The 20,071-nt window shown below is 45.4% G+C and overlaps 1 protein-coding gene across 1 annotated transcript in view; it reads left to right on the forward strand.

Moving 5' to 3' along the window:
* The window catches only part of aacs (acetoacetyl-CoA synthetase), a 42,874-nt gene extending 23,121 nt beyond the window's left edge, over positions 1–19,753 (forward strand). Inside the window, exons 11-18 of the mRNA XM_036527410.1 lie at positions 9,868–9,932; positions 10,729–10,851; positions 13,880–13,993; positions 14,468–14,593; positions 15,934–16,003; positions 16,307–16,365; positions 16,771–16,973; positions 19,504–19,753. Coding sequence (XP_036383303.1) covers positions 9,868–9,932; positions 10,729–10,851; positions 13,880–13,993; positions 14,468–14,593; positions 15,934–16,003; positions 16,307–16,365; positions 16,771–16,973; positions 19,504–19,641 — 898 coding nt within the window. The 3' untranslated portion in view covers positions 19,642–19,753. The remainder of the gene's footprint in view (positions 1–9,867; positions 9,933–10,728; positions 10,852–13,879; positions 13,994–14,467; positions 14,594–15,933; positions 16,004–16,306; positions 16,366–16,770; positions 16,974–19,503) is intronic.
* The last annotated feature ends 318 nt before the right edge of the window (positions 19,754–20,071 follow it).

Consider the following 20,071-nt stretch of genomic DNA (forward strand, 5'->3'; position numbering starts at 1 on the left):
TGCAGTAGCTCAGTGCCCTCATTCTGCCAGTAGAGGCCATTAGTGCGTGATTGGTGTGGAGAGTGACATGTCTTACTGATGGCGCCAAGATTGACATTTATCTGACTGACAGTGTGTCGAATAAGCCGTGTGAAAATGGCGAGTCTCTCGTTCGGGACCACTTTCGGGGTGCAGGAAGGATCGTTCCTGTTTTTCTCTGTGCTTCAAAAATAGCCTGACTGTGGCCAAGGCTTTTAAGGTGTGTCTGCAGCGGGGAGAAGTTGTGCTCTCTCCTCTGCGCTCTGAGTGCGTCGTCTTATGTTTGCAAACGTCGCCGTCACCCCTGCCTCCCTCTTAAACACGCTGCAATGAAACACTGCAGTTATTCTGGGCTCTCATTGTTTTTGTTTTCACCATCAAAAGCAGGCAGACAGTGACATTTAAGGCGACCGTGCTACAGTAGAAGGGGAAAACAGTCACGCCAACACAAACAGCCTACACACGCACGCACAGACACAACCCATGCAGGCACACCACACAGGCATGGTTGTGCACACACATGCACACAAAATCCACACACACGCACACAAAATCCACACACACACATGCACTTGCATACACAAAGCACACTGGCACAGATGCACAAAAATGCACCCACATTCACGTGTGTACAACTCATGTAGACACACCGCATAAATGCATGCATGTCCACACAAACACACACGTGAAGCCTACAGAGGCACGCACACACATCCCATGCAGGCACAGAGACACACAAAGCAAGTTGGGGTGGCATACATCTGCTGAATGTTAATTTTGGAGGGCTTGATCCGATCTGAATCTCAGCAGCCCTGTGGTGAAGGAGGGCCGGTGAGAGAGTAATCTGTTCTATCTTTAGCGGTCACAGCTTCAGCCATTGCATGGATAATCTCAGCTGGTCTTCGTCCTCCTCCTCTTCCTCCTCCTCCACCGCCCTCCCCCTTTCAGGGACTTTGAAGAGAAAGCCAGCCCTTCAAGGATCTATATTCTCTGTATGCCGTATCGGCCTTTGTTCCCTTGTAGGTGCTGCATAAATTCAGATGTGTAAACCTCACTTACGTATTAGTCATGGTGCAGCAACTCAGAAAGTGCACTATTTGGGGCCCACGAGTGGCTCAGTTCACACGGTGCTCATCTCGAGTGCAAGCAGAGGTCTATGGCCAAGGTTTGACCCCAGCGCTGTCATCTGTCAGCAGTGACTGGAATCCTATAGTGGCGGAACATATTGGCTTGGTGGATGTGGTCTTGTCAGCCAGGAGTTCCTTGTCTCACCGTTCTCAGGCACCCTGTGTCGGGTGCCTACAGGTTGCTCCGATGACATCAGCGGAGTAGTGCCTATCCCCCAATGAGCACCCTCTTCATTGTGGTACTGTGGGTGACTTGTGGTGTGTAAAACAGCCATTAGCTGCATGTGTCAGAGGATTGCATCATCTCGCTTCAGCGCTCCTATTAACGGTTGTCACTGTGAGGCAGGCCTAATGTACAACTGGCTATTCCAAATAAAGGAGAAGAGTGTTAAAAAGTGAAAAAGAAAGATACTGTTTAGTCTGCTTACATCGCTTGCATTAAATGTTAGTTTTTGCTTATATCTAACGTGCTGTGATTGCACTTTTATTGAAGTGGGATGCAGCCCCAACCCGTGCCAGTGGTGCTAACTGCATCTGCTGATGTAATGCACGAGCATTTTAATTCATACATCCGTGTCTAAGAATGAGTAGTTGCAAGAGTCAGTTGTGACTCATATACCCAAGTCTCGCAGCAATATTGCTGTCGTCAGAAGGGTCTCACTTGGACAAAAAAGCAAAATTTTTGTATCTAATGTGGGTCAGCAGAGTTTTAAAGTAGTAATTCTTAAGTTGAGTTTATTGAAAATGAATGCTCTTAAATGTCAGAGCAAGTTTAAAGAGAAGGGCAAATGCTTGAAATTGATGGCGTTTGAGCATGGACAGTACTGCAGTGCAACATGGAGGGGAAAAAAAAGCTACAAAAAGCAGGAACTTCTTGTGAAAACACAGCAGACGAGAGGGATGTTCAGAAAAGCCCACAGAGGGCAGGGGGAATGAATTGTGTCCCACCTTGCACTCCCAAGTGTAACGGCACCAGTGCGTTCTCGCCAAAGCCCTGCCTCTCCAGTGGAACTGTGAGTCACGCCTGCCACCATTGTGTGCAAGCATTCACTTCGAGCCATTTGAGGTGAACTTTTGATTGTGCCTTTTCCTTGAATTAATGAGGTTAAACACGACAATGTGATCAATACTTAATGGCTATTGTCTTGTAACTGTGGTCTGTGGGGAGAGAGACTGGGGGAGAGGGAAGAATAAAAAGTATATTGCTGCAGAGTGCTATACACTGGCTCATTCTCCCATTGTTTTGCTGTTAGATGAACAGCCAGGGGGAAATGACCCTTTCTACAAAATGGCCCCTGCAGAAAAAAAGGGACAGAGCCAGTAGTCAAAGCCACCCACAGCGACTCCATTGTAATTGCTAGTCATTGCTGATCGTGAGGCGAGTTCCTTGAAGTGAAATCTGTACAGTCCATGTTACTTTTTGAGGTCTCCAGGACCTGTGTGTTTATGGCTTCATAAATTTCACGAAAAATTGACTTCATAAATTTCCATTCTCTAGGAGTTAAAGGTGGAGGGTGGACCTGTGGTTGTTAATCTGGACACTACTAAGAGAGCACCTAAATTGCTCCAGTCAGCATTGTTAGTTGAAAGGGGCACCAAGCAGAGGTTGAATTTGGTAGAAACAGGGTGGGGCAGTATTCTACTCTGTGGTGAAGGGTAAATGATTGTGAAAATTTTTGAAAAACTTTAGTGTTTTTGAATGTACAAGGGGTAGGATTTTGTCAAAAGCTTTAAAACATCCATCCCCTGTGATGCCAGTCAATCTGGCCCAACCCCACATAGTTTGGAGGTTAACTGAAAGTGACTGCATTCTGAATGAAATGTCAGTGTCATCCAAGATGTATTCCTTAGAGGTTCTGAACTGGAAGCAGAGTGCACCATTTTGTTGATGCCCATCACTTTTCAAATTTGATGTGGTCACTGTTAGGGATTATGGAGCTACTGCTGTAAAGAGACACATTGCCCTTAAGGAGGAAGATGCAATCGACAACTGGTTAGCAGGCTAAACTGGCTAAATAATGCGGTCGGATTTAATCGTCTTTACATTTGCTGAAGCTTGGATTGCAAAAAGCCAGTTCAGAAATTTAGAATTTCACTGCTGCCATTTCTGATGGGGGGGGGGGGATGTCTAAGCCTTAGTCTAAGTTAGGTTCAAAAACTAATATCTGCTGAGTAATAGAAAGAATGTGCCCACCATTCAGTGTGTTTGCAATGAAGCATTTGTTGGATGTGCTATCTGCAGGGTCTTCAGTCTCTGCCATCTCTGTATTGATCCTTATCATAAGGTGTTTGTATCTTTCGGTCAAAAGCAGCCCCTTTCAGCCTCAACTAGATGAAAAGGATCAGTGTGTGATATTTATGGTTCCATATTTCCCAGTTGTGTTATTTCGTCTGCACATAATGCTGACCTGACTGTTAAACTGACAGCCCAATCAGCTGAATGTACCGAATGTATAAAGCAACCCCAGTTTTCCGTTTATGCATTTAGTATATTTTTAGTTTGACTCGTCAGTTCCTGATATTATTAGCTTGGCTAGTCAGTGTAGAGTTCTTCTCTTGCTGTGCATGGACAATACAAGAAAGGATAAGGTTTAAATCATAATTCACCCACTAATCAGTCATATGGTTGTTTAATATATTTTTGCTGAACTTAGTTTTATATTTTTGCTTAAATGTTTTTTTTAGGCCTTTAGGAATATGCTTGGAGGAGCTGAGAATAAAGTGATAGCCACAGCACAGCTGTAGCGTTATCATTGTTTTGTTGGATATTTATGGATAGTAGCTGCTGTAGTCTTCATCTCATTGTATACCTTACCATGACAACTTCAAAACCCTGTGATTATACTTGGCCTTGGTCTTTAAATGTACCAGAAACAGTTTGTAAACTCTTGGGCTTTGTATTTCCAATGAGAAGGTAGGTTGTGGGTTTAAGTAACTGTGTTGGTGGTCAGCTAATGCATGCTCAGGTCAGATGAAGGCCCCGAGTGTCAGAGAGGGTCTGTGAGCTGGAATACATTTAGGGATTTTTGTGTTTGTTATGATTCAGGAAATTTGCTCATGGAGTGGGATTAGTTGGATTTCAGCGCTGGTATGTGAAAATGAAACTGCAGTTCATTCATTTGTTTGTAATTCTTTTGTTTATAGCACCCAATGCTTAGTTTTTTCAGGTGTGTGCATGCATAGTGTGTACATGCTTTCATGAATATATGTGCATAAATATACTGTGTGTATACAGATGCTTGATTCAAGAAAGTAGAGTCCTGAACATTTTTTTTTTTTTAAAAGAGAAGGTTTCAGCTTGTATCACTGTGAATGGTAAAAAATACTCAAGTGAATATGGAGTCATTGAAATGAGATGGGCGGAACCACTTCCTCCAATGCTGAATGGTCTCGCAATCAGTATTGATTTTACAACCAGATTCAAGTCAGAGGAAAAAAAAAACCCCAGGTCTCCAGGGTTTAAAATGACAATATTCCCATTGGTTGCTTAATGACCGTCATTTCTCAACACAGTGGACACCACGTTGCAGCTTTGTTTGCCGGTTCTGTCCCCCTTCCCCCCATGAACACAGTTTTACATGATTGATACACGAGAGGACCAGTGCCCCTGTTGCAGTTGCATTCTCCACCAAGTATAAAATGTGAATACAATTCGGTGTGTGGAAGTAATCTGTTGTTTGGGTAACACTGCCTTATGTTCAGCCAACTGAAACATTTTTTAAAATTGTTCTTAATTGCCGTCAGCCCATGAAAGAATGATTAAAAAAAAATGTAGCTCTTGCCTTGCCGTGGACAGAATGAGAATCGACGCTACAGGGGAATGCACACCTCAATAATCTGTCCAACAAAACTTAATCTGCAGTTGACACAGTCAGCTATAAATGGAATGGCGGCAGGTAACAATGGCGCAGAGCAATGCAATTGAGCAGGGGAGTCAGGTAGCACGATGTCTCATATTAAGAGCTACAAGCGCTCACTGAAGAATCAGTGCTCCGTGCTCCTTTACAGTGTTACCGCCAGCCAATTAGTGTGAAGATGTAGAGAAGTGCAGAAATTGTTTGATTTCCTTCTGATTTGTTTCATGTATTTCTCATGTGCAGTAATGCCAAATGCCAATCAGATTGAACATGTATGACTAGTAGCCCAGCTGTCACATTTAAATAACCCTGATGATCAGTTGCTCTCTTGTTGGGCTGCCCTCTTCACATCCATAAGACAAAGCATGGCCAGGTGATATTAATGCTGTTGTTCATACTGTAGGTTAAGTCTGTTCTCGCCTTAACGGCAGGTAAGTATCAGGAATAAAGGTGCGTTTGTCCACCTCCCCAGCACTGATGACGAACACCACACTGGACAGCGTGCACTTATGCAGCAGTAAAATCATCACTTCTTTTGGTGTTAATGTCACAGCAGATGTCTGTGAATACACCTATACATGACAGCACTGTATTTGTGAAAGAGTTAAAAAGACAAAGGACTTCAGCCTGTCTGTAATACTGAGTACCGGTCTGAGCTGCAATAGCTGCATGTTTTGACTCCCTTAGTCTGCCATATTTAGTAGTATAACTTGGCACCTTGGTACTTGGAACATGAACGGCACCATTACTGCCAGTCTGTTCTGCCGCCACTCTCCCTTCCAGCACGGTGTTAACCATGGTTACTGAGAGACTTAAGGGAGAGCGATGGCTTTTGGGTAGAACACTGGTAGTGCTTCACCCCTGCCAGCGCGCAGTGTTCCAGTAACATTGCACTAACACGTCTGGCAAATTCTGAGCTTCGAGGAAGGCCGAGATGGCTGTAATGACTAACAGCATAGTGCTGACTGTTAATGTGGCCCTTTTTATAACGGAATTCTGATACAAGCCAAAGCCCTTCCTTTTCAATCCTTATTGATCGGCCTCATATTTAATTTAGGATCAGGCAGTGTGCGAGGCCCCAGCTGTCTGCAGAGCCCCATGGCAGTGGCGGTGCTGCCCGTGACTGGAATGCCAGCCCAGGTCTCAGGAGTTGGGCACCCTTTCTTTTTATTTTTCTCCCCCCCACATCCCGTTAAAAGCTGATGAGTAAATACATTATCTTTAACGAGCCCTTTTAGTGTGAGACAGTTCACAAGGCCGGGGCAGTATTAAAAAGGGGAGACGAACGTGGTCGCTGTATAAAGGCTGTAATGACATGCACGCTTGTGTCTGGACCGGGTGGCGAGGACATGGCAGGTCAGCGTAGAGCATGGCTGGCCGCGGATTCTCATCTCCCTGCACGGCAGAGTATCAGGCAGCTCCCGGTTAGCGGTGCGTGTTCTCACAGTGTTAGCGCAGCGCTGTTGCGACATTGCCCACACTGCCCTGCTCTGCGTTCTGAGCAGCCTGCCCCAGGTCAATGGCTTTTTACCTGCTTGTACACAAACTTTTGGAGCCTGGAAGAAGGGGAATTTATAAAATGCTGGTTGGTTCTTCATAGGTGTTTTGTTCATTTTATTGCAGCTTCTCATGTCGTCCTTTGGTTGAATCAAAGACTCCTGAGGATAGAATCTGTTATTGGGCTTGTAGGATGAACCCCTGTCTGTTAGGCTGCTTAATCAGTTGGATTTGTATTTGTATACTGTGGTTAGCAGTGTAATGTTTGTGCGACTTTTCATGTCATATACTGCAGTTAGAGATGTCCTTTTTGGTGCAAATGTTCATGCTGCTTTATTAGATGCACTGTATAAGTTAAATATGAAACCAATGATTTAAGCAGTGTACGTCAAAGCATATATAATGTATATTGCACGGGCACTAACACGCGCACACACACCCACACACACACACACACACACACACACACACACACACACACACACACACACACACACATACACCATCTGTTGGTGTTGTGATCTTGAGTAGACTGCAGGCCAGTGCCTGAGTCTACAGTAAATTGAGGCTAAGCGGATGTAAGTTTTCATAAGCAAACTTTTATTCTCGATGTACTGATTAATATTAAAAATAGGCAGGCTTAACACCAAGCAGAACAAAACATTTACTGGTGTTGTATACAAATACAATGACAACACAAGTATGTACAGCACTGTACAGATGGCAGACATTGGCAATGTTTACACTTGTCAACAGTTTCATTTTCTAGCAGTGTGGAAAAAAATCTATCCCCAATGTATGAGGCTAAGCTGACTATGATCAACAGAGGCTAGCGATGTAGCAAGCACAGGCACAGCCGTCAGCCTTACAGTTCTGGAGATGAATAATTAACAATAGTGGAGCTGTCCCTGTTGATGTTGATCGAAGCCTGCCCTTGACACACTGTCACATAGTCCCCCATTAACAATTAAGTTTGATGTAGCTAACACACACACACACACACACACACACACACACGCATTTTGTAGACTAAACTGAGAAAAAAAGACCAGTCTTAGTTTAAATTGACGTAAAGCTGCTGCTCACTTTTCCGAGCAGCATGATTGTTTTTCTGCCTGCAGCTCTGTGGGTTAGTCCTCAGTACATCCGGTGTAGCTGTATAACGTGCTGGCATCTCTCTAGTGTCAGCTGCCTCTGTAAACATAGAGGGAGACAGTGGACATAAGACGGGCGCGTGTAAGTGACAGGAAATTAGCATACAACCGCAGACTAATTAAATACATGTCAAACTGTGGATAGTTGTGGCAGAATAATGCTATTAGTGAAACTGTACAGTTCATGTGTGGCTCGTGAATTAAAAGCCTGGCTGGCAAATTTTTACGTATATTTTACAATTTTTGCCTAATATCAAACATTTGGTATTTTGACCCACATTCTTTTTGCCTAAGGGGCAGAACCCCATTGAGCCTGTAGCATCTGCAAAAATGCTGAGTAAAAGGTGAAACGAAGGTGGTGAACACACCAGATTGTATTGCGCAAAAAAAAAAAAAAAAAAGAAAATTGATAGGGGTTTCCACAGTCCTCCTTTATGTCTCATTTATTTCCTGATAGATATATCCATGGAATGAAGATGAAATCGGATTTCACTGAAACGGGGGGGGGGGGGGGGGGGGGGAATGGGATGCTGTGTCACGGTTCAGGCCGAATCGCAGCCCTCTTGCCTGTGAGAGCAGAGATGGAGCTTAAAGATGATGGTACTGGGAGTAACCTTTGCAAATTGCGTTTGGGCAATTCTTCCTTTCTCAGAAACCATTATCTGTGCACATGGAACACACACCGCTGGCTGGCTGATGGCATTAAAGAGGAGAAGCGACTCTCTTTGGCTGGAACATAGACCAATCCCGCTGATTTAATTCAGCACCAGCTGAATCCCGCAATCCATCATTACTATTACAGTTTTGACAGCGTGGGGAACATTTGAGGTCGTGCCACAATTGCAGCTTTCAAATTCAACGGAAACATTTATTCATGGATGAGTAAAGTGTTGTGTCTGATGGTGGGTGATATTTGGGAGACAAGAAGGAGGGAGACGTTGCTGTGCTTGCTGAAATGCAAGGAGAAAGAGGGTGCTCAAGTGGTGTAGAGGAGGTGTGGGTCAAAATGAGACACATGCCTAATGAAAGAGGCCTCCAAATAAAACCACTGAAGGCTTTTATGTTAATGAAATTCACCAGTCTTAATGTGAATGTATACCTTGATGTATCTTACATATTCTGTAACTGAGGTCAGTCAAACGGGTGTGCTGTCTGCCACACCTGGCCAATTGAGAGATATGCTCCTTCGGTGAGCTATCCCCGAAGCCGAACTACACGCCATGCCTCGATTGTGAAGAACGTATTACTGCCGTAGTCAGACCACCTGGCTTAATGGCAGTGGAAATGACGGTTGTCATGGCACCAGCCCATGCCTCCCTGCTGTCTCAAGGAGGCGTCGTGCAGTGGCACACATTAAAGCGCGGTGAGACCAATTCAGCCTTGGAAAAGTGCGGCAATCAACTCTCATGATTCCCAGAGGAATTCACAGGAATAATGCAAAAGAAGGGAGGGAGCCAGGCTCTCCTGGAGGAAGAAGTGGCAGGAAAGCAGAGGTCCCCACCCAACAGCCCACCCCTAAACACCTCCCCACTTCCCAGCAAACCCCAGGCCCACCGCTCTCTCCCACCTTCTCCTCGGTGCTTGAAACAGGCAGCATGCAGGTTGGCAGGATGTCCCCAGTGCTGTGAAGTAAAGATGGAACACCTGCTCACTGCCTGCCTTCTGCTCCTCATCCTCTCCCTTCCTTTCACCTGATTGGAAAAAAACACGCTGACTTGTAACGTCTTCATTTCCCAGAGTCCCCAGTGGCTTTCTGTGTTCTGTCCATTATTGGTCTGACAGGTGGATGTTGTCACCATGGTGTTTTTCCTCTATGTATTTCCTCTTTCCTCCTGCGTTTAAGGGGGTTAAATGATCTGTCTTAGCTGAATATTGCCTTGACCTTTTGTCTTCTGACCTCTGACCTTTCATTCCTCTAATGTGTCATTGAGGGTTGTCAGTAACGGTGTGAATAGGTCAACATGGAAGCAAATCAATGTCTGCTTATGAATTTTAGGTTTTTGGTCTCTACAGAAGACATGGAAGCAAAATAAATTCAATTTAGACTCAGTCAGGCTTTTACTTACACTGCTGCTTCACTGCCGCAATGGAAGCCAATCCTTTTTTTAGAGAGTTTGTTGTTTCAAGATTCATGTAGTGTTTTATTTTCCTGATAAATCTTTCTTATCTCTGGCTGCTGTACGAACATTAGAACACTCTTTTTCTTCTTTTCAGAATCACTATTTTCGGCACCGGTGCCAAGTGGCTTGCTGTGCTGGAAGAAAGAAACCTTAAACCAGGTGAGTGGCAAAACAAATCAGTGCTTTATTGCATTTCAGTGTACTATCAGTGTCGGATCGTAGGGATAAGGACTTTCCAATTAACCGAACAGATCAATCTTGAGTCTGAATGGGACCTTTGGCTTTTGTGCTCTAAACTGAACTGCATTGGTTAGCAACAGCAAATTCCACATGCAAGATGCCACTTGACTAATACCAGATGTGACAGTTCAGAGATGTCTGAAGTTCTTGCTGCTGTTTTAACCGCTGCACTGTGCTGAGTGCACAGACAGGCTTGGAGGCTCAACAGATCCCAAGCCTGGTGATTTCTCAGTAAGAGGGGTCCCCTTTAATTTGGGGACAATTTTGTTTCTCCCACTCTTGAATATGCAGATTCTGCCTAATGCCACATATATATTCAGTGACTTACTCGTCAGACTCCTCAGAGTGCCAAATCACGTCCTGATTGCCCTGATCCTCGCGAGCCATCTTTATTCATAAATGTGGAGGGGCGGAAACAGACTCTCTCCCCGGGACTCAGATGGAAAACGGAGAGAGGGTGATCGGCGCGGTGCCGGGGATCAGCGTTTCCGCCATTTTAAAAGCTAATCTCCAGAGCGTCTGAATAATTCAGCCTCCGCTGTAATCCCCCTTCACTGATTCTCTGATGGACATTCATTACATTTATTTTTGACTACTTGTTCACAGCATTGTGAACCCGTTACAGCATTGTGTAAATGATATGAAAGTTCTTTGCGCTCCTCTTTCCCATCGCGCTGCCGTTTTTGGCGATCCTCCTGTTTGACCCCCTGTGCAGCCGACACACACAACCTGCAGAGCCTCCACACCATCCTGTCTACGGGCTCCCCTCTCAAGCCCCAGAGCTACGAGTACGTCTACAGGAGCATCAAGAGCAACGTGCTGCTGGGCTCCATCTCAGGTGAGGGTCCCCCACAAGCATCCCTGTGTCTCCTCTCTACAACAGGCAAGCGCTTAATGGCAGTTTTTCCTAAGCGGCGCCCCGGCATGTCTCTGTTTTGCTGTGTTGTGTATTGTTTGATTCTGTTTTCAAAATGTGTGTTTGCTGTACAGCTGCTGCCTTGGTCAGGTCACCCTTGAAAAAAAAGAGGCTCTTCATCTCAGGGTACCTGCTGGTTAAATAAAGGTTAAAAAATAAATAAATAAAATAGTCTCCCACTGTACTCGAAGACTTGCCTCAGGCAACATGGCCATTTTCCCATTAGCAAGGACATACAGTGTGACAGGATGAGCAGTGTGTTTTAACCAGTTTCCACCCGCCGTTTAGTGTTGGGAAACTTGAAATGTGAGGCTCCATAGGATTGTTTTTAAACCCTGGCCATTTTCTGGAAGCAAGAGAACCCTGCAGACACATTCCCACGTCTCATCTTTAGGGCACTTCAAAGAGCTACAGAGGAAAACGCACGGGCGTTCAGTTTGAAGGATGGTGACGTTTTACGGATAAGCTCTTTGTGATCGAATGCCCGAGCCAGCGTTTTAATCCGCCTCGTAATGTGTTGAACAACCCTCTCCTGCCCTCGGGTGCCCCCCCCTCCCCCGCCCCCCGGAAACGTATCACCCGATTCATCGCTGTGAAGAAAAGAGATGAACCCAATGCTGGGTGTATTGTTCCTGGTCCCATTTTCCCCCGAGTGAACTGCAGTCTGATTTGCCGTCTGGGTGAATGATCGACATGCAGTGTGGAAGAGGAGGCGGGGGCGGGGGGGGTGGGGGGGTGGTGGGGGTGGTGGCGTTGGTGGGGGTGGTGGCAGGGGGGAAGGAAAGGTCTGTCGTCATCGGCCGCCCATCAACGAGAAAACCTTGCCCAATTCATGGAGGTTGCCTGTTGAACAAGGGTCAGCATAAATAAATGAAGATTAACGCGGGTAGCTGCGGTGCTTGGGCTCGGCGCTCAGCGTATTAATGCGCACTGGAATTGGTAATAGGCGATGAAATTTACATGAAGGCCTTTGACACACCACCTGCGCGCACACAGTCGGCGGCTAAATGTGCTCATTTGGGCAAGGCGGCCCATTTGCACTGCTCGATGGAAGTAGGAAAAATTCAGCTTTCATTCCACTTCAGGCTTTAATCATTTAACAAAGTGCTTATCTGGAAATCCAATGACTTCTGATCTTAGATCCAAGCACGATGCTTAAAGGCACCTTTAACACTACTGATTTAACCTCCTAGCAGAGTGTCTACGCTTACGTGAGTCACTAGGCCGGCTAACAGTGTTCAGCATTAGCTCATGGTATTTGAAAGGGTGTCTGCTACTGCTCTGCTTTCCATTCAATGATCAAAGGGTAGATTTATGGTAATTCTGGGACTGGGATGGACTTGTAAGTAAGGCTTCTTCATGTCACAATAATATACATAATCTTTAGATGCTTCCATCCTGCCCTTTGGGCTTGGAGATGGCTTTCATTTAAAAACTGGAAGCATTCAGGTTCTTTAGGACAAGAACTGTAGTGAAATGTTCTCATAAACTCCTCCGCGTGTTCCATGAAGCCCCAAGCTTATGAGCAGGCAAGGCTATGACATGTGGCCGGTTACTGGAACTGTCAGCGTACCTGTTGATTTCTTTAATGATGCATCAGTGCGGAGTGATGAAGAGAAGCCAGTGGTGCTGTGAGATTGCGGTGAGCCAGAGGACAGAGATGTTTCTCCTGGGGTTGAGCGCGTGCTTGAGAGCACCGGGCAGCTCCAGTCAGACCTTTTAGCAGCCTGGTCCCAGGAAAGCCACCCCCCAGCAGTAACAAATTCCACCTTGTTACAGGGCTGAAGCATATGCGGCTGTGTTGTTTCCACCTGCCTCTCCCCGCTAGGGGGACCCCTGGGCTCCTCATTGCTTGAGCCGGATAACTTTAACACCTTCTCTTCCCTGCCTCCCCCTGCTGTCTTCCTCACCTACTTTTCCCTCTGCCCCCGGTTTATTCTCTCATTCTTTCCCTTGCTGCCTCCATCCTTTCCTCCGCTGCTTTGTCTCTCTGCTGTCCTTTATATTTGTGCTCTCCGTCTCTGCTGCTGAAATGCATGGGGGAGCAGTCCCATGTAGCGCTCATGTGCTTCCTCTCCCTTTTTCCCTGCACGCGTTCATCGCATTTCAGTTCTATCTTTGTGCGCTGTGTAGTCTAATATGCGCAGCAGGTGTATTTTTGGAATGCGCAGGGAAAAAGCCTTCCACCTTTAAAAAGGATTAGAACAGGTTCTAAGTGTTACTTCGTAAGAAGGGAGTATTCATTATAATAAAGAAATACCGAATGAGGGAGTCAGGAATGGAGGCAGCAACAGAATGTCTTAAGCACCCTAACAAAAAACAAATCCTTCTGTGATTGTGCGTTCCTGTGGAACAAGTGCAGGCTGCCTGTATAGTGGGAAAGGTTGAGGTTCTCCCCACGGACCCAATTAAATCAAACAAGATGGCCTTGTAGGATTTCGAGTATGTTATTGATAGGAGGATTGAGGTGGATAGATTTATGATTATATGGATTGCTGGGTGGGTGGGTGGAATGATCTATAGATATATAATTGATGAATAAATTGATAGAAAGAAGGATGGGCAGCTGAAAATGTCAATGGATAGATTGGTAGACGGCTGTGTGTACTGATATAGCAGGCAGCCATTCAAGTGTACCAGTACCCACAAATGCTCAACATATATTAATGTCAGTGCAGTAACTCAAAGCAAATGCTTGTGCAAAGAGCTAGAGCTTTTGAACTACTGCATGTGCTACTTTTCCAAGGGGGTTCATTGTGCCCATGAAAATGTTAAAATGTTCTGCCAATTTTTCTGTCTGCCAAATCTTGATTGTACCAGTTGGGCTTCTTTCAACAGTCATGAGACTTAGTGGTTAAAGGCAATTTAGCTGGAGGTCCTTCTGGATTGTGGACCTCCTGGACAGGAGGTTAGGGACCCAGGTTTAAACTGCAGTGCTTACCCCCTGTAGGTGGGACGGACATCATATCCTGCTTCATGGGACAGAACATGACGGTCCCGGTCCACCGGGGCGAGATCCAGGCCCGAAACCTGGGTATGGCGGTGGAAGCCTGGAGTTATGAAGGTGAGCGGATCAGAATTTTATTTGAACAGATCCAAGAGCTAGTTGTTCCACTCACCAGAGTAATTGTAAGAATTCTGTTTCTGTGATGAAAACCACACTACACTCTGTAGTTTCCACCTGTCTTTCCTAGGGAGAGTAGGACGATTAAGAGTGTGTATTTCCTGGAGTATTTAATGCATGTTATTTTCTAACGCATTAGTTATTGTCTAATATAAATGTGTTTTGGACTTTTGCTCCTAGCTGCCTTTCCATTATGACAGGTTAACTGCAGTGTATTTGAAATGACTTATCAGAGCTTGGCAATAATATTGTAACTGAAGAAATAATCATAAGACAGGTGGTCTGGGCAGGAGGTATTGAGTGTCCATCAAACTGTCCTCCCACATGAAAGACATTCTTTGTGGAATGTCTGAAGGTGTAACAGGAAGACATCTGTCAGAGTGGCTCATGTCAGTACGTTTTGTGTGATTCCAGGGAAGCCAGTGTGGGGGGAAAGTGGAGAGCTGGTGTGCCTGAAGCCCATCCCCTGCCAACCCACCCACTTCTGGAACGATGAGAACGGGAGCAAGTACCACAAAGCCTACTTCTCCACCTTCCCAGGTAAATAACCCCCCCCCCCCCCGACACACACACACACACACACACACAAGCAACACACACACACACACAAGCAACACACACACACACACAAGCGACACATGTCCCATTCCCTTGTCAGTGGTCAACTCCAAGCTCATTCTCAGCATGAAAAAGTTTGAGTCACCAAAAGTTTTTCGTGTTGTGCTCATTTCCGTCACTCTCCCCACACCAAGTCTGGTTTGTCCAGGTTTACTGCGACCTTCGAGGACCATGATCTCCACTGAAAGTGTATTGACTCTTCTTGACCACGAACACTGTGAAGTGCATGTCGCCCGATAGGGATGTGTGTGACTGAGAATTGCTATTCTGCAGGCATGCCGAAGAGTGGGGGCTGGATATAACACTAGAGATACAAATTGCAGTTAGAGGTCAGAGAGAGATGGTTTTTGAGTTTTGCCCTGCAAAGACTGGCGTCTTTCCCAGATGGCGTGCCTGTGTCGGGTGGCTTTGTGCCACAGAAATTCAGAGGAACTGTGACAAGCATCTGTCCAGGCTTAAACCCCGCTCTCTTCGTAAATCCAAAGCCATTCGGTTCGGTTGATACATGGGGTCACACTAGCTTCCAGTATAACGGTGATGAGAGAGTGGATTCCAGACCAGCACGGCATTAGCAGGTTGCCTGTGTCTCTTTCCTTTCCTTTTTTCTTCACGGCTTTGGTTTTTGACACGAACGGAGCCGTCAGCGGATTGCTATGCGGACCGTTTCCGTTTGTACCCTTGGGCCCCATTCCGAATCCCCCCTCAGCCATGCCTGTGAATATGGGGTCTGGGCTGTGAAGACCTGCAGAGCACGTTTCTAATCACTCGGTGCTCTTAGGAGAGAATAGCAGATGTACTTCCCTTCTCTCCTGACAGCAGGACGATCCCAGCTCATTTTCTCAAGGCTGAGACTATTTGCTTGGACATCATGCGGGCTCTGACCCCCCACTCCTCCCCACCCCCAGGAACCCTCTATGCACAGTTGTGGCTCTCTGACCACGTGTTTGTCCAAGTGGAGGAATGCACCCCCCCCCCCCCCCCCATTCTGTCGTCCTTGACACTGAGGGAATGGTCAGGTAGCTGAGGAGGCTGCAGTGTTTCGCCGATGATTTCAGTTGTACATTTCCGCTGCTGAACTTTGGGAAGCCCTCTGGGGGCCTCCTCCCCTCATGTTCAATTTGTTGTCTGTGTACAGAGTGATTGGAGAGAGCTCTGATCAAACATGTGCTTGCTGCGGAGGCAGGCTTCTCTGCCCCAACTGTGGGGCCCTGTTACCACCAGCTTTCGGCTTCTGACGTGTGTTTTCCCCTTATTTCTCTTAGGGGTCTGGGCCCATGGCGATTATTGTAAGATCAACCCAAAAACAGGAGGAATCGTTATGCTTGGTAGAAGGTGATTTCACATTTAATACATTTTTTAAGAATCAAATTCGTACACCTTTATGTAACAGAATATTAATGCTGTCATTCAACATGTCATACTATACTTATACTGTCAACTAATGAAGTCATTACCATGTAATTTCATTTCATAGTTTGAAATAATTTTCTGTACTTGTATAAATGTGCATAATTAAAAGTATTGGCTTAATACTATTAAATAAATCAGCGACATATATTTCTTATCAGCATGCCTTTATAATAAAATGTGAGCTTGAACTTCAGCTTCTGTCTTTAATGTTCAAATTGTTTTCAGTGATGGCACCTTGAATCCCAATGGCGTGCGGTTTGGGAGCTCAGAGATTTACAACATCGGTGAGATTCATAACTCAAAATTACTGACTGCTTGTGAGGTGGCCTTGTCATAGGAAAAAAGCAAGTTACATCAGGATGTTAGTCACCTCCCTCTGTGTGAGACAGGTTCAAGGGAGTACTCTGCAAATATGCGATGTATTAGTCACATCCGTTTCAGTGCCTCCCTGCAGATATCTGTGAAATCCCTATGCACCGGATTTTATGCAAAAATCTGTTTGGTATTAATCAGAAGCAAAGCCTAAACATTAGATCATATGTATTGCAGAAATTTTTTGTCTGACTTGCAACTTGATTGGCAGATAAGGACCATGAAAAGTGTATTTATATGTAGCTCAGTTGCTTTAGAATGGGTGAGCACTGGCCCTGGAGAGGTTCTTAACCTGTCTTACTGCCCTTGCCTTTCAGTCGAGGCTTTCGAAGAGGTGTCCGACAGCCTTTGCGTTCCTCAGTACAACAATGACGGGGAGGAGAGAGTGATCCTGTTCCTCAAGATGGCGCCCAACCAGTCCTTCTGCCCGGAACTGGTGAAGAAAATTCGCAGTGCCATCCGCGTGGCCCTGTCTGCCCGCCACGTCCCAGCGCTCATGCTGGAGACACGTGACATTCCGGTATGTGCGGCCTTTGTTGCCTCTTCTCGCCCTCCAGTTCCAGAGTAATTTGAGACAACTGAAACATATTTGGGGAGCTGTATTGTATTAGTTAACACTTGGCTACTAAATTTGTATGGGACTGTAATGTCTGTATTGTCCTCATCACTTTACTCCAGTTAACGAATCGTTGAATGTGTCATTTGGCAAGAATCAGGCTTGGATAGCCCTTTACAATTTTATTTTTAGAGCTCTTTCACAGCACACTGTAATCAAGCCAGGAAAAGACAATGCAGGCTCGTACATAATGGGAACGATGTTGTGTGAAGAGAAGAGAAGTAGAGAATATTTTATGAGAGGAATTAGGATGCCACAGATAGCTCCAGCAATACAGAGACAGTGACAATGTCAGTGTGGCTCATGTGCCACTTACCGTAACCAAGGCAACCATACACAGGAGTTCTGACAGTGGCAGACAGTCGTTCAGTTGACAGCTAACACATTTATACCTGTGACATGGCTTGGCGAGGCTGAGTCTTCAGGGTGTCCCTGAATTCTTTAATGGCATGCTGTTTTGGGGATCATGTGAGTGTGGTCTCCACTTCTCTGAAATTTCATTTGTGGCCTCCTTCTTGGGTTACTGAGATGCTTGCTACATTTCACCTTGTCACATTGTAGACAGGCTTCACCAGGCATCATAGATGCACAGTAGTAGGTGATATGTGGAAAAGCTAGTAGATACAACCAGAGCTGTTTATTCAGCTAGCCAGTATTCATGAGTCTGCACAGTTACATTCCTGTGCCTGCACAGCTGTACAGAAACTTTGTGTGATTATAGCGCTCCTTTGAGTAGTACAGAATTTTCCTCTGTTACGCATGTGTTCTGCATATGAACTGCCCCCTTGTGGTCACTACACCATCTGAACTCTGTAATACCTTCTTTACTAACTTCTACTGTGGGTTCTTAGTCTGTTGTTGTTTTTTTTTTTTTTTTGGAGGGAACTTTGAACGCCCTTGCAGTATTGTGTGTAACATGCATCCAGGTTAGAGGGCAAAGTATATCTTATCAGTGTAATTGATCCTTATGAAGCAGAGTAGAGAATACCTAACTGCTTGCTTTTAGACACTTTTTGCTGCTAATGGATAACTAACTCATTAGAATACAAAATGTACATTAAATGGTTGGGATTAGGGTGGGTAAACTATGGGTAGACTTCAGAAGCCATAAAACATGGTCTGAAGTAATCATAATAATAACATCAAATATTTATTATTATATGTTTTGTCTGTTAAGCACATTTTCCATGCTCAAGACACTGTACAGTACAAGATACAATAGAGTGACACAATTTATGAATGCAAAGATACCATAAGAGTAGGTAGGACAAGGATTTTCCAAGTACATATTGCAAAAACTTTGCCTCAATTTGACAAAAATCTCCTGCAGTGGCATTAGCTTGCTTCTGAATCGCTCTCTCTGCTGCAAGGCGTTAACTTTCCTACCTGGTCCTCTGCGGTATACGTCTTTTAACAAGCTTCGGATGTCTCTGCTTCTCAGTTGCTTTTCACTGCATCGTGTCAGTTCTGCGTGTGCATGGGGGTCTTATGCTCAAGTTCCCCATCCTAAGCAACTGGTTGTCAGTGAGATGATTCTGTGCAGCATTTTCTCACGTCGGGGGCTGTAGTTCAAAATGGGAACCGCATTGTGTGTCTTTTTTCCTAACCTTTTCTCAACCGTGTGATACGTCAGAAGCCGAAGTGATAGGCAAGGATTTGAATGCCATACGTCCAAGTCCTCTGAAATGACTCGATAAATTAGGGCCTTAGTCTCACTCCTAAAAGTTCTTCTACCTGCTGATCCCTGTGTTGGTAACAATAGGGGGTTTCCGTATATTTTGGAACCATAGCAAAAATATTCAAATACAAAGCTTTTAACAAATTGCATGCAGAATTGTGGAAAATTGGGTGCTGCCATGTGTGCTAATGTGGTTGCGCCGTAAGATAGGACAGACATCTGAAATATCTCATTTCACAGTGAGGGTTGAAATTAACTGGCTGAAAACAGTGAAAACACTGCAAGTCTCTATGGAGCCCTTCTGTCTGTGTTTATAATTAATGCGCTCAGGAGACTTGGCCAGGGTCCCTCCTCCGAAATCATATCTGAAGATGATTATTGGTTGTCAGTACGACATGAGAGAACTTGGGAGACAAGCCAAATAGCTGCAAATAATGAAAGCTGGACTACAAAGAAATGGTGATAATGGGGAGAGGACACGGATGTTGAGTGCAGGAGAAATGCGCGCACACACACACACACACATTTATTGATAAGGCGTCACTGCGTGGCAATTTTGTTAGTCATGCACGTTTTTTTTTTAAATTTCATCACTGGTCAACTACATTTAGTGGTTAGTGTTAGTTACACCAGCACTCTGAGACGGGCTGACAGTTGCTTTTGCCCCGTCGGTTGATTGAAAGTCAGAGCTCCATCTTTCACTGCCTGTCTTCTGACTAAGCCCCTCCCTCTCTCTTCTCTTTTTTGTGGCTGCAGTACACAATAAGCGGCAAGAAGGTGGAGGTGGCCGTCAAGCAGGTCATCGCTGGCAAGGAGGTGACGCAGCGGGGCGCCTTCTCCAACCCGGACTCGTTGGACCTCTACAAGAACCTCCCAGAGCTCCAGGGCTTCTGAGCTTTGGATCTCCACAGAAGGGAGAGGCGGGGAATGTGCAAAAACACCCAGGGACTGCTCTACTCAGAGGGGCTCCGCCAGGGGGATCAGGAACCTCCTCAGGCTACGCCTAGGTTCTGTTTGGTACTCTTACACGAAAGAAAACTAATGTGTATATTAAAAGTTCAGATTTTTTTTTATTAACTTTGTCTTACCACGTCAACGTGTCATATCCTGTAGGGAATGCTTTTCGGTTCACGTGTATTCAGGTTCAGATTTTTGGTTCCCGTGTTTCAGCTTTTTTGCATTGCAGAGACAGGATGAGGCAGGAAAAAGACACACTTCTCAGCTGCCCATTTGTTTCACAGGAGCTCATAATCATGACTGGAAGAAAAGAGACTCGGCATAGTGTGTCCTATTTTGAGGTCTTTCTGAGTCGGGAAATACACAG

The sequence above is a fragment of the Megalops cyprinoides genome, chromosome 4 (assembly GCF_013368585.1).
Source record: "Megalops cyprinoides isolate fMegCyp1 chromosome 4, fMegCyp1.pri, whole genome shotgun sequence".
In the NCBI taxonomy this organism is placed as follows: Eukaryota; Metazoa; Chordata; class Actinopteri; order Elopiformes; family Megalopidae; genus Megalops; species Megalops cyprinoides.